Source organism: Orcinus orca, chromosome 9 (genome assembly GCF_937001465.1).
Source record: "Orcinus orca chromosome 9, mOrcOrc1.1, whole genome shotgun sequence".
Classification (NCBI taxonomy): domain Eukaryota; kingdom Metazoa; phylum Chordata; class Mammalia; order Artiodactyla; family Delphinidae; genus Orcinus; species Orcinus orca.
Window position 1 is genome coordinate 76,350,974 of NC_064567.1, and position 14,242 is coordinate 76,365,215.

General features: G+C 38.9%; 1 protein-coding gene across 6 annotated transcripts in view; it reads left to right on the forward strand.

Moving 5' to 3' along the window:
• Positions 1–14,242, forward strand: part of ELAPOR2 (endosome-lysosome associated apoptosis and autophagy regulator family member 2) — a 291,435-nt gene that overhangs the window by 256,053 nt on the left and 21,140 nt on the right. For all 6 annotated transcript variants that reach the window (XM_049714889.1, XM_049714888.1, XM_004263420.3 and 3 more), the window contains 4 exons: positions 2,344–2,533; positions 3,809–3,905; positions 4,471–4,572; positions 13,496–13,622. In XM_049714889.1, coding sequence (XP_049570846.1) covers positions 2,344–2,533; positions 3,809–3,905; positions 4,471–4,572; positions 13,496–13,622 — 516 coding nt within the window. The remainder of the gene's footprint in view (positions 1–2,343; positions 2,534–3,808; positions 3,906–4,470; positions 4,573–13,495; positions 13,623–14,242) is intronic.

The following is a 14,242-nucleotide window of genomic DNA, read 5'->3' on the forward strand; positions in this document are numbered from 1 at the left end:
CATAGAAGGTCGGGGTTGAGGTGTATGTGTGTGTATTCCCCGTTAGCAAAGGTGAAAATATACTAAGGCCTTTCCTCCGTGTCTCTTTCCGTTTTAACTCCTATGTCTCTAATGGTCTCCGTTGTGAAATGCTGTGCCAAAGGTTGTGCAAGGGAAATAAAAAGACGTCTCATGGCTACAGAAGTTCTCAAACGAAAAGATCTATACATTTTACATGGTATGACATTTATCCTGTCCTGATTTTACATGGGGTGATCCAGCACACTCACCCAATTGATCACTCACTCGGTTCACTCAATTAAAAAAAAAAAATTAAATGCCTGTTGGGTTAAATGCTGTGTAAAGCAGTGAATAAGATTAATTCCACTGTATATCACACTTCTTGTCAGTCTCATTCCTGTGTTACCACTGTCTTTGCTTTCCTCTTCTCTCTTCTGTCTTCCTTCTCCTTTTTTCCTCTTTATTCACATTCCTTTCCTCTTCCTGTTGCTTTCCTCTTCTTTTCCTCAGTAGAGTCTCTCTGCTCTTTTTCCTTGTTCTTCTCTTATGACGTCAAGAGTTTAATTTAAGCTTAGTAACAATATGTTGCACCTGTAATGCGGTGAGCAGGCTTGGTGGTGGGAGAACATTTTATAGGTTAGGATTGCTCGCTGCATTAAGGAAGAGAAATCTTTGTTCTTTTCTTTGTGCCCATCTGTGCACACTCTACATCTGAGACCAATAAAACAGTGTTTCTGTTTTTCGTTATATATTTCTTCATAGAAATTGTGGAGTAAGGTATAGTCCTTTGCAGCGGGACTGTAGTATATTTAGACATAGCATATTAAAAAAAAATAAGAGTCAAACCATTTTATAAGTTATATCTTCTCACCACCCTCCAAATGATTAGAAAAGTAAGCTCTTGGGCTTCCCTGGTGGCGCAGTGGTTGAGAGTCTGCTTGCCGATGCACGGAACGCAGGTTCGTGCCCCGGTCCGGGAAGATCCCACATGCTGCGGAGCGGCTGGGCCCGTGAGCCATGGCCGCTGAGCCTGCGCGTCCGGAGCCTGTGCTCCGCAACGGGAGGGGCCGCAACAGGGAGAGGCCCGCGTACCGCAAAAAAAAAAAAAAAAAAAAAAAAGGAGGTTTAGCCAAATGTAAGGCCTCTCAACTCTACTGAAAGGGAAAAATCTTGGGAAAATGGAGATTTATTTCCATGTTTAAAGAGACAGCTGAGAACAGTTAGGTAGCCTTAAAAAATGGTGGGAAAAGTAAGTTTTGGGAAATCTGTATTTGAGAAGAAAACCTCCAAAAGTAATATTTAAAAATCAGAAGGAAAAATTTATACACTAATCCTGTATTCTCTCCAGGCATAAAAGGGCATGTAGCTGCTATATACAAGGCAAAAGACTGAATATTATATTCTGCCTCTGCATGTGTTTCAGTAATGATAGTATTATTTTTCTATAACATGAAAGGAGTATTAGTACTATATATAAATAGGGAAATAGCTATAGTTACCATATTTATAAAAAGTATAAAAAATAAATAAATTTTTAAAAAAGTATATTCAGGGCTTCCCTGGTGGCGCAGTGGTTGAGAGTCCGCCTGCCGATGCAGGGGACACGGGTTCGTGCCCCGGTCCGGGAAGATCCCACATGCCACGGAGCGGCTGGGCCCGTGAGCCGTGGCCGCTGAGCCTGCGCGTCCGGAGCCTGTGCTCTGCAACGGGAGAGGTCACAGCAGTGAGAGGCCCGCGTACCGCAAAAAAAAAAAAAAAAAAAAGTAAGCTCCTGTATACCCTTCAACATACTGTGTACTTGAGCGGATCCACATCACTGAGTCTAAGAGTAGGTGAATAAAGACACTCGTAGTGACCAGCTGTTCAGTTGTTGTCCTAGGCTTTGACGTTTTCTTTTTCAGCCTTGACATTACTTTTTTGCCACACACAGGCCTATACAGGAGAAGGAAGAGCAAGTCCTTTTTCTTGGCATTAAAACCTTCATCGGCAGTTTTCTGGTTCCTTTATGCACACTGTTGTCCTAAGAATTGAAGATTTCACAGATGACTTATATTTCCTTAAGTCAGATGGCTTTCATCCAGCACAAATGATGCTTGTAGTTGGGGCAGCACTGCAGCCTTGAATTACTGTATTCATTATAACTTCAGGGACTCTCAAGCCTGGTTGAACATTGGAATTGTCTCAAGAGCTTTTAAAAAGTACTGGTGCCTGGGCCCACACCCGATCAATTAAACCAGAATTGTGGTGAGGAGAGAGCCAATGCTCTGCTAGAATCACTAGCTAGGTGAGATCCAGTTTAGAGACTGACCTTCAGTGAACCTCTTTATGACTTTATTTTCCTAGGGGAAGAAGTTGGCTCTCTGCACCAACAATATAACAGACTTCACAGTAAAGGAAATGGTGGCAGGGTCAGATGATTACACGAACTTGGTAGGAGCATTTGTATGTCAGTCAACTATTATTCCTTCTGAAAGTAAGGGCTTCCGAGCAGCCTTATCATCACAGTCCATCATTCTGGCGGATGTATTTTTAGGTAAGTTTAATTTGGTTCGTATATGCATGCATGCATTTGTTCTAAAATTATGGTACTGATAACTTGTCATTGCACTGGTGCTTACCATCGATGATTAAAACCTACAGGTAATTCTAAACCATCACTTTATAACATGGTTAAAAAGCCCCTGCAAGTGAGATCTTTTGATCCTTCTCAGGGAATACAAGAAGCTTCTGAATTTAGGTATTAACTTGTGTGATATGTTGTTTTCTGAGAGTCTGTGCCTTTCATCAGATTCTCTAAGCAAAATAATAATAAACTCCCAAAACTGTGAACAAAAGAAGAGTAAACAAACACAGTATAAACCTGAATCGTAATATCTGCCACCAGTTTTCATCATCTCTTCTCATACCAGAAGTAATCTGGTGACAAACAGCAGGAGTGAATGTGCTGAGTTTTATTCCCCATCTGTCCCTCCAGTCTTTCCGGTCTAGAAAGTTTAGGGAAGCTTGAAGAATAATTCAGGTCCCTAATTAGTAATTCCTAAGGATCAAGTTCATTAAAATATCTGGGGTAGGGATTAGGGATCTAACAAGGCATATGATAATCTAACAATGTAACAAGCTTCTTAGATTCTAATCTGCAGCCAGATTTGAGAACCATCGTGAGAGACTCCAGGGGAATCGAGCTATAATTTTCAGCACCAAGGACAGGTACTTAGTTCGTGCTCAGCATCAGAACTCTGTTAGAACACAGGTTGCTGTAATTGCTTGCATTTTGGCTCTGCTATCATTTTGCCTGGGGTGGATGGGTGGGGAATGCCTTACTCCTAGATTAAACAAATTTTGGAGTTTTTTTCTGGAAATTATTAGGGCACAAAAAATTTTGTTTTGTCACTTGTGTCTATAATGAATGTGAATGAATGAAAAGCTGCATTAGCAAAGTAGCCCAGCTCGTTTGACACAACTCACAGGAGGCTGAGAATGATAATAGTAGATTGTCGAAATGTTCGAACTAGAAGGGACGGTGGAGATCATCTAAATTATTGCATGCATTTTACAAATTCAAGACATAAGAATCAGGGAAGTAAAGTGACTTAAGCAAAATTGCAAAACTAGGGAGTAGAATCTTTTATTTTCTATTCTGGAAACTTTGTAACGTTTATTGTTCTTACCAAGAATGCATTAATTTAAGAGGATATTTCTGGTAAAATGACAGCATCAAAGTAAAGCTATTTTCTATTTAGATATACAGAGACTAAATAAGCCTAATTTTCCCATATTGCTTAATAGTTTCTTTTTTATTCTCGTCTAGGAGTGACTGTTGAAACCACATTGCAAAATATTAATATAAAAGAAGATATGTTCCCAGTTTCACCAAGCCAAATACCAGATGTGCATTTCTTTTATAAGTGAGTGAACATGCTGCTTCTCTTGACTGTTTTCTTAATCATAAGGACATCACTTCAGGGTGCCTAGCATGGTAGCTTATACCTAATAGGTAGTCAGTAATTGGTTCGTAAGTGAAAGACTTAGTAAAAAATAGGAAACGGGGAATATGTAGAAAGCATTATGTCATTTTTCTCATATATATAATCTTCTAAATTAGGCAATAAAGAGACTCTACTTCATTGTCTAGGCAGTAATTGTAATTCACACATCAAAACATCAGCCTAAGTCGCTATGACCTCTAATCTCTTAAAAAATTCTTTTGCTTCTAATTTTGATTATAATTACAATAGCTTTAAATCCTTTGATGATAGCGTATGACTTTACCTGGGGAGCAGTCAGCTTTTCATAGTCAGTGAAAGTCAGTGAAAGTAAATGAACTCAGTATGTATTAAAATTCTAAATTAGTGAACTTTGATACATTTTTTCGTTTATTCATAGAGCATAGGAGCAATTACACACAGGATATTTTTGTCTTTGAAATGTGTGTCATATATGTTTTGTGAAATAGCATTTCTCTTCCAATAGGTCTTCTACAACTACAACCTCTTGTGTTAAAGGCCGATCAACTGCTGTGAAAATGAGGTGTAATCCTGCTAAACCGGGAGCTGGAACCATTTCAGTACCCAGGTAGTCTTATTTCTATATGATTCTTCCATATTTGTATTTGTATTTATTAGGAAGAAAAACTCTCCAGAATCTTACTGTTTTAAAACATGTTCTCTATGGATAGAAAGCAGAAAGGGAACAAAGAATCTGTAGATTTTTGTTGTACGGACGTGCTGGGTGCCTGTAGAGAGGTATAGGCCCTTGCCAATCTCAGCACTTCCCAGTCTCCTCAATGACATATTCTCGTCTGGTTTGCCTGAGTGTCTAATTGTCTTGAAAATTATTTAAGTAATATATAACTATATTGTTTGTATCCTTGGATTGAGTCTTAACTATCTAGCCTCTACTTTCTTGAGAGCTAGATTAGGAACTTCCCTGGATTACAGTTCTTCCCCAGCAAGGGACCATCTGGGTGATCTAGAATCTAGATTTGAGATTAAGCCGTCTAACCTGTGTGCCATAGTTTCTTTCTCTATAAGGGGATGAGGGTCAGGTTAGATGCATTTCCAACTCTTCAGTTTTCTGATCACTGGTGGCGAAATCACCAAGGTAGAGTCTGACCTTTACACTACGTAACACAGTTCATTTAACTGATTGGCATCGAGGCAACAGCTGTCCACAGTCTAGATGTGATTAATACAGCCACTTTGGGTGGGACCAGTAGGAGAAAAGAAGCAGTTTCATGGACTCAAAACTGTAAACTTAAAGACTGTTTTCATGGCATGAGTGAAGCTTAAATGTCTCCTGATTTTTATTTTTTATAGTTATTCATTGTTTAGTATGTAGATTATTTCTAATCTTTTTAGGGTTAAGGTACCTTTGGATTATAATTCGATTTGCACATTTTTCTCCATCAAGCGAGCAAAAATTTATCTTTAAAAAAATGATTGACTTAATTTTGTTTTTGATAGTTTCACGGTAACCTTTTGTGAGATTTTAAGCTATCCTGCGTATGTTACATCAGGATTGGAAATCAGTGGTCTAAGCATTGCTCCAGTTACTTGGGCATCTTAAAAATAATTACAGTGATAACATAGTATTTTGGGCTCATTTCTACGCATAAAGGCATACTAGCATTCACCTCTTACCAACGCTGTTACTCTGGTTCTCGTAGATGTATGTATTAATTTTTCTCCTCACCTTTTCAAGGTGAGAGAAGAATGTGATGAGCGCAGTACATAATAAAAGGTCATGGACATCAGTGAAAGAAACAGAGGGAGCCTGGTACTCAAGGGCATCGTGTGGTGGAGGATCCCTGTGCCAGTGTTCACACTGGAGTTGAGGCAGCAAGCACACTTTCTTTATGAGAAGGTGTATCCAGAGATTCTTTCACTATCCTCTGATATCCCACCATATGACTTCAAGTTCAGAGGTTTGTTTTATTTACTATAGCACTTCTGAGGTCCTTTCTCGGACCTAGCAACTCACTTCTCTGGAGTCCACCTGGATGACTTCTGAAGCCTCCTCCAGGAGCCTCTATGACTTAAGCAGATAATGTTACTGAAGACTAACTCTGTCCTTTAGAAAATGTATCACTCTGACTCTCCCAAGGTGGATTCTGATGTTTTAACGTAATAAGAAAGTAATAGTCTCATGATGTTAAATGATGGCATCTAGAAACTAATTTTTTTCCCTGTGAGGAGAGGAAAAGTTAAGTTCCTCCTTTGACCTCAGGCAGTGTTTTCTACTTGACTGTCTTTGCAAGGGTTTCCGAAGATCATATGCAGCAGAATACCTTGGGGTGTCTATCTTTTTTTTTAATTTTAAAATTTATTCTTATTTATTTATTTATTTAAAGCAATCAATCATTTTAATACTTTAGCTCACATTTTTTTGGTTCAAACAGAAAGTCACAAAAATTATAATCATCCTCATCAGTTCGCTCAGTCCCGTGTAATTAATTTTTTTTCATCTTGATCTTTTGTTAGCACGTTTATGATCCCATGTAATTAATTCTTTTTACCTCGATCTTCTGTTAGCACTTTTATGAATTCATCAGTTTTCCATTAGAGTTCTGAAAATGCTTACTCATTCAGTTCAGCAGTGTAGTCAGTTACCAGAAACCTGTACTTGTCAGAGTCCTTTCCATGAATTCCTTGAAGATGAAACCCTTTTGTAGGAACATTTTTGCAAAAGCATCAGAGTGGGGTGTCTATTTTAAAACTGATTTCTAGGCCTTCCCTGAAACCTAAAGAATTTCCGAGTGTTTGGAACAGGAATATTTATAAAAACACAAGACAATTCTGATACATATTAAAATTTGAGAAACATTGGTCTTAACCCCCATTTTGGAGATTTGACTTTTTTGTTTTCTGACATAGATTCTCACATGTTGTTTTGCATTTTAGTTTTCTGAAAAGCTAAATTAAAAAGTCGTGGTCTACAGGGTGGATGCCTTCACCCATATTTTGATGAAGCTCTGTTTATAATTATGACTCACACTGAAGTCTGAGGACCACGTCTCTAGGGAATGCTTTCAACCCCACAACCTAAATGTGCTGGCCTTTCGTTCTTTCTTTTTTTTTTCAAACATCTTCATTGGGGTATAACTGCTTTACAATGGTGTGTTAGTTTCTGCTTTATAACAAAGTGAGTCAGCTATACATATACATATATCCCCATATCTCCTCCCTCTTGCGTCTCCCTCCCACCCTCCCTATCCCACCCCTCTAGGTGGTCACAAAGCACCGAGCTGATCTCTCTGTGCTATGCGGCTGCTTCCCACTAGCTAGCTATTTTACATTTGGTAGTGTATATATGTCCATGCCTCTCTCTCACTTTTTTCATTCTTTCTTGAATCGATTTCCATCAGGGCACGAGGGGGAGCTCTGGGACCAGGATCAGAACATGAGAAACAGCAGCTTGTCCGGAAATAATTAGAATTTTTTTTTTTTCTTTAAGCTGTAGGGCTGAATAAAGATTTCCTACTAACAGAAATGTTAACAGAGCCGAATTTACTTAGGTTACTTTTGAAGAGGACTTAATTTGCATTTTTCTTATTTGAGCTTTAAGTTCTCCAGGAGAGAAAGAAAGGTGCTAAGCAGGCAGTTGCCTTGCAGAAGTCTCATATGCTGACCAGGAAGTCACTATAGGGAGTCCTTGGCAGTTGGGAAGGGATGCCATCCCCTGGAATTCTCTCTTGGCCAAGAATCTTGGCAAACCAGGCAAAGGCGACTTTGGCAGTAGTAATGTTGGCCGGGGCTCTGTGTCTTGGTGACCAGGGAAGATATCAATGAGAATGTCTTTACAGAAAGTGAAAGGGGCAGGAGAAAAGGGGAACTGTGTTCTCCGTGCATCTCCCATGCAGTGCAGAAGGAGCGGCAAATATTCTGGGCCGCCTACTAAACAGCAGTTGGAAACAACAGCCTGTCTGTTTGGTCTGGCAAATGCAGTTGGTTTCTAATTCCACTAAGTATCTGGAGGGTGTGAGACGTTTTCAATTAAACTTAACAGCATGATGTCTGTGGCAGATGAAATCAGAGTCGGAGTGGACTTTTGAGATTCTCTACTGCAGTTTGTACTTTGGCCAAAGAAAAAATTGCGAACACGATCGACCACTAATATCCGTAAATAGATGCCTCTCCAGCTTCTGCCTAAAAGGCTTTCCAAAGCCCTAATCATGATCCTGCGTGGTTAGAGGAATCCGGGATTCTCCTTTCATTAGGAAAAATTTAGACCTAAGCACGTGTCCAAAGTGCTCTTTCAAAAACATGAGAAATGGTTGTTAGTTTTAACAGCAAAGTTTTATAAAGGTTTGAAAAGGTTTTTAAAAAGCCTTATTCAAAAACAGGTAGAGGGAACCACGTTTACTCTGGTAATGGAGATGTCATAGCCCATTAGAAATCCTTCAATCCAACCCATTTACTTGATACAGTAGCAAACACCGAGGACCCATAGCTATAGAGTGGCGCAGTCAAGATGGAATGATTTCTTGACTGTGTCTGTTGTTCTTTTCATGCCATCGTGCTTTCATCTTGTCATTTCCCCCTATCCCTTATAGACAGAGACTTGCAAAGAAGCACGTTAAACAGAGGCAAGTAGCACGTTTATCCGGGGGACAGCTCAACTGATCGGCCAGTGATTGGTACCTTCTTTTTAATGACTCATCTTTCCTCAAACAGGGTCGTCTTTATTAACATGCTGAGTTAGAGGAAAATCTTCCTCCTCTCTTTCTTACAACTTAGGACCATATTTAATCGCTTGGGTAGTTGATAAATAAATCCAAAATCGTTTCGTGAAAACCTCCTTCAAAATCCAAATTCATTTTCATTATACGTGTAGGAGATTGTCTGAGGAGATTGTCTCTCACAAAAGGGGTGCTTCACACTTCTGTCCTGATAGTGTTCAGAGGTCGAGCACACCAGGGGTTTCTTCACAGGCTCTGATTTAGAGTCTCTCCATCAAAGTCGCTGGATCTATTGGATGCTAGTGTTTTTGTTGGTATTTGGGGAAGGACTGTTAAAGCCAAAACAGTTGTCTATTCATTTTAAGTTATTAAAAGCCAGAGGATAGGGCTTCCCTGGTGGCGCAGTGGTTGGGAGTCCGCCCGCCGATGCAGGGGACACGGGTTCGTGCCCCGGTCTGGGAAGATCCCACATGCCGCGGAGCGGCTGGGCCCGTGAGCCATGGCCGCTGAGCCTGCGCGTCCGGAGCCCGTGCTCCGCAACGGGACAGGCCACAACGGTGAGAGGCCCGCATACCGCAAAAAAACAAAAACAAAACAAAACAAAAAAGCCCATCTACATATGGGGCAGTTCTCGCCGAAAACAAACTGGAGACTGGCGGGAGGGGTCATCTGTGACCAGGACTGTAAAGATAGATCCACGTGGAGTCGAGGAGGAAGGGAAGAGAAGCGATCAGGTTGGGACCTGTGCCCCTAGGAGGGGACACAGAAGAGGAGGGAGACATCACAGGCTTGGAGATCCTCCCTGAGGAGGGAGCCGTTTGAGCCACGTAGTGAACACCCCAGCCCTGAGGCCTGACACAGCCGAGGAAACCATCAGCAAAATGAAAAGGTAGCCTGCTAACTGGGAGAAAATATTTGCAAGTGATACGCCTGATAAGGGGTTAACCCCCCAAATATAGGAACAGCTCATATAACTCAATATAAAAAAAAAAACTAATTTAAAAGTTGACAGAAGACCTGTATAGACATTTTTTTCCAAAGAAGTCATATAGATGGCCAACAGGCACAGGGAAAATGCCCAACATGGCTAACTATTTGAGAAATGCAAATCAAAACTACAATGAGATATCACCTCACACCAGTCAGAGTGGCCATCATTAACAAAATCACGAATAAATGTTGGCAAGAATGGAGAAGAGGAAACCCTGGTATGCTGTTGGTGGGAATGTAAATGGATGCAACCACTGTGGAGAACATTATGGAGGTTCTTCAAGAAACTGAGAATAGAATTACCATATGATCCAGCAGTTCCACTCCTGGATATATATCCGAGGAAAATAAAAATACTAATTCAAAAAGATACCCACACCCTAATGTTTTATGGTAGTATTCTTTACAGTAGCCAAGTATGCTATCCAACCTAAATATCCATCAACAAATGAATGGATAAAGAATTTTCATTTTGAAAATATTTAAAAATGGACTGTGATGGTTGCACATATAGTGACTATATTAAAATCCATTGAATTGTACACTTTTATATCGTGAATTGTATGCTATTTGAACTATATCTCAATAAAACTGTTTTTAAAAATTTTTAAAAATAAGGGACTAGGTAGTGTCAGTAAATATAATTTGTCCATGTCTTCATCAGATGCTGGCTTTTGCGAGTTAACCAAGGGTAGAACCTGTAGAAAGGGAGATTTTTGCAGGACACGGGTAAAATTTTATAGATCTAAGACTCCTAGGTCAAAATATCTTGTGTTCAAACTCTGTCATAAATGATTGATGCTCTTCAGCCTTAGGGCAAACAAAATTAGAGCAAGATGCAATGGTGTTTTATGGACCCTACACAAGAAGGGTTTCTGCCAATGACAAGGCATCCTTGGCAGAGAAAGGCTGAGCTTCCTGAGATTCCAAAGCCAAAAGGAGTCACCAGGAGGTCAGAGAGCATTACCTGTGCCAGGGGATGCCAGACTGTACAAACTTTGTCTCGTTTCTTTGAACGTGTACTCATTGGTTTCTGTGGTGGTCACGTAGGGCAGAAGTTATGTAGAAGCACAATTAGCGACACCTGTAAAAAGCTGGTTGGGAGGAAAAGATGGTGGTGACACAGGTCAGCAAGGGGAAAGGTATTTCACATATCTGGCAATAAAAGATTTATCTATCTTACTACTTTTTTCTTTTATCTTTTTTTCTATTTTTATTTATATATGTAAGCATTATTGAAATGATTACTGCTTCATACATTCTTGTTACTTCCCAGGGAAGGCCTGATTCAAACAGTGACAATTAGGTTTATAACAAAGAATCAAATTTGTATATTCCACATTTTAAATGATTGATTGAGTTAAAAGAATTAAAGAATTGATTCTAAACTAAACTGCTTTTAACCTAAGAGTTTCTTTTAAAAAGTGAAGTCTGCCAAGGAAAGGCACTGAATCATTGTAGTATTTTGACATCTAATGGCAGCTTTATAAATTATATTAACATCTTGATTTTTGTTTGTTTCTTTGGCTCTACCAGTTCTTTAAAAAGTGATATGCATTGTTAATGGTCTTTTATATTTTGCAGCGCTTTAAACTTTACCAAATTGTTCTCTCATTTTATCCTGTATAACCACCCTATGAATGCAGTATAGCAGACATTCTGCTTTTGACAAATTATAAAAGTGATACGGTGGGGAGGGAGGTTGAATCACTTACGGGAAAACACAGAATCATTTGAAAGTCCAGTTAGAATCGTAACCCAAGTCTTCTCTGTAGAGCTTTTTGCCAGTTTGATTAATTTTCTCCTTTTTTTTCATTTGTTGAGTTCTTTTTTCTCAACCTTTAGCATACTTACTCTTTCATCTTTCCGATATAAACAGTTTTTTTCTCCTTTTAAAGTTTTTCTGTGTTGGAAAAATAAAATAGAAAATAATTCAGGGAGGAAAGACTTGAGCTGGAAAGCCTATTGGTGATTTTGGCTAAGTGATCAGAAAAGTGTAATTATTTTGAAAGTTGCAAAGCATTGTTATGCAAATAAGGCATTCTTGAAGAATTTTTCTCATTGATTACACAATCTTTTTCAAAAGAGCAATTTTGAGTTGCTTTTACTGATCTGGAAGGTAGAGGGTAGGAATAATTTTTTAAGTTGCATGGTTTTCATCTATTGTACTTTCCTTTTAAAAAAATCTCTCTTTGCTTCTTAGTCTGAATATATTTATTACTCTCTTTTTACAAACAGAGAAATTATGGCAGTTAAGAGAGTCAAGTCATTTTTCCAAAGAGTTGCTCTTCGCCATTGTTCTTAGTTTTGCCAATCTGGGTCTCTGTTTCTGAAGTATGTCGTACAGAACGTTGCTTTTGTTTACCTCCCACCCATGTCCACTTAGTCTGCAGTACACGGACACTTCAGAAAGATAGACATGTGAAAATGCATAAATTTTCAGGCATGTAAATTTGTTTCAATGTTCATATTAGGGTACCTTAGAATATATTTAGTTAACTGACAGTATGAAATTTTACCTTTCTGGTAGACTGAAAATTAAAGGTTTGGGTGCTGTATCATCAGAAAGGCATTTGAAATGAAAACTTAAAAAGGGATGTTTTTTGGATTCTCTCTATTATTGTGTGTCTATCTTTTTGCTATTCGTTGTTTCAGGACACCTCTACTCTGCACCAGCTGAGGTCTGAAGGAGGTTTTCAGGGCAATGCCCGGTATTTACACAGCTTGACTTAGGGGAAGTGCAGTAGGCAAACTAAGGGAACAGTATTCCCCTGGTTTTAATGGATTCATGAACAAAATAGTCATTCCCGTTAGAATCTTTCCAAATAGTTTCTTGCTTCAGTCAGTAAGGATTCACCAAGAAACTTTCCGGCAGCTTTTTTTTTTTTTTGGGGGGGGGGTCATTATCTGTACCTGTTTCTTTAAATTAACCCCCCCCAGCTTTATAGAGATATAATTCACAGACCATTAAAATTCACTCATTTAAAGCGTACTGTTCAGTGGTTATTGTATATTCAGATATGTGCAAGCATCACCATAGCCAATTCTAGAAATTTTTCATCACTTCACAAAGAAATCCCATACCCTTTAGCTATTACCTCTCTAAATCTTAGCCCCTTTCCTGATCCTGAGCAACCACTAACCTACTTCCAAATGTTGAAGTCTAGTTCCCTGTTATGGACTTTCATCTGAATAACATCATACAATACGTGGAATTTTTGGTTGGCTTCAGTCACTAAGCATAACATTTTTGAAGTTCATCCAAGTTGGGGCATGTATCAGTACTGCATTCCTTTTCATGGCTCAGTAATATTTCATTGTATGGATATACCACATTTTGTTCATCCATTCATCTGCTGGTGGACATTTGGGTTGTTTCTACCTTTTGGATATTATGAATAATGCTGTTACGAACATTCATATACACGTTTTTTTGTATGGACATAGTATTTTCATTTCTCTTGGATATTTACCTAGGAGTGGAATTGCTGGATCGTATGGTAATTGTGTTTAATTGTGTGTGGAACTGCCAGATTCTCCCAAGGCTGCACCATTTTATATTCCCATCAGCAGTGTGTGAAGGTTCCAATTTCCCCACATCCTCACAACACTTGTTAATATCTGTTGTTTTGATGCTAACCATCTTGGTTGGTACAAAGTGGTATTTTGTTGTGGTTTTTGTCTCCTTTCGATTATTTTTCATGTGTTTCCTCAGCATCCAGGCATTGCTTCCCAGTATGTATGCAGCATGCATTCAGATGTTGATTGGACTCAATTGAAGGTGTTACAAAAGCTGTTGGTTTTGTTGTTTTTCCTGTTTTATTTCAGCAAGTGTCCAGCAGGTACCTGTGACGGATGTACATTCTATTTCCTGTGGGAGAGTGCTGAAGCTTGCCCTCTGTGCACAGAGCATGACTTCCATGAGATTGAGGGTGCCTGTAAGAGGGGATTTCAGGTAAGAGGCAAACCTATCTAAGCAGAACTGTGTCATTGAAAATATAATTGTTTAGTCCAGCATTGCTTACACCATAGAAACTGAGATTCAGTAGCATGGCTGAAGCTTATAGTTAACTTAATGAGATATTAATATGTATTTAAAATCAAGTTTGATACCTAGACTCCCATATGTTGAGGTAGCTGAAGATGTGTACTGGAATTGGGGAAAATGAACTATAGCAAGGGAGCTCTAGACTATGGATATTTACCCAGAGTATAAGGAAATGATATAATTAAACCCAAATTTGGTTTATATAATGCAGTTATAGGTATAATTAAGATGAGGATGATGTAACTGACTCTCCATAAGAAGCATACATAAAGAGTGAATCTCACGTGCACCCCTCCCACATATATGTAAATCAAGATCCTACTCTCTATTTCCTCTGCAGTCCTTCGTTTGCTTACTTGTTTTTTAAAGTAAAGTTGAGATTCTCTTCTCTGTATTTTTTTGTTTCCATTATGCCTTTAATACACTTCCCTTGTCATTAAATTTTTTTAAAAAAACATGACTTTTAGTTATTGAAAAATGTGCTATTATATATGCAATTTGGGATTTAATAATTCCCCTGTTGGACA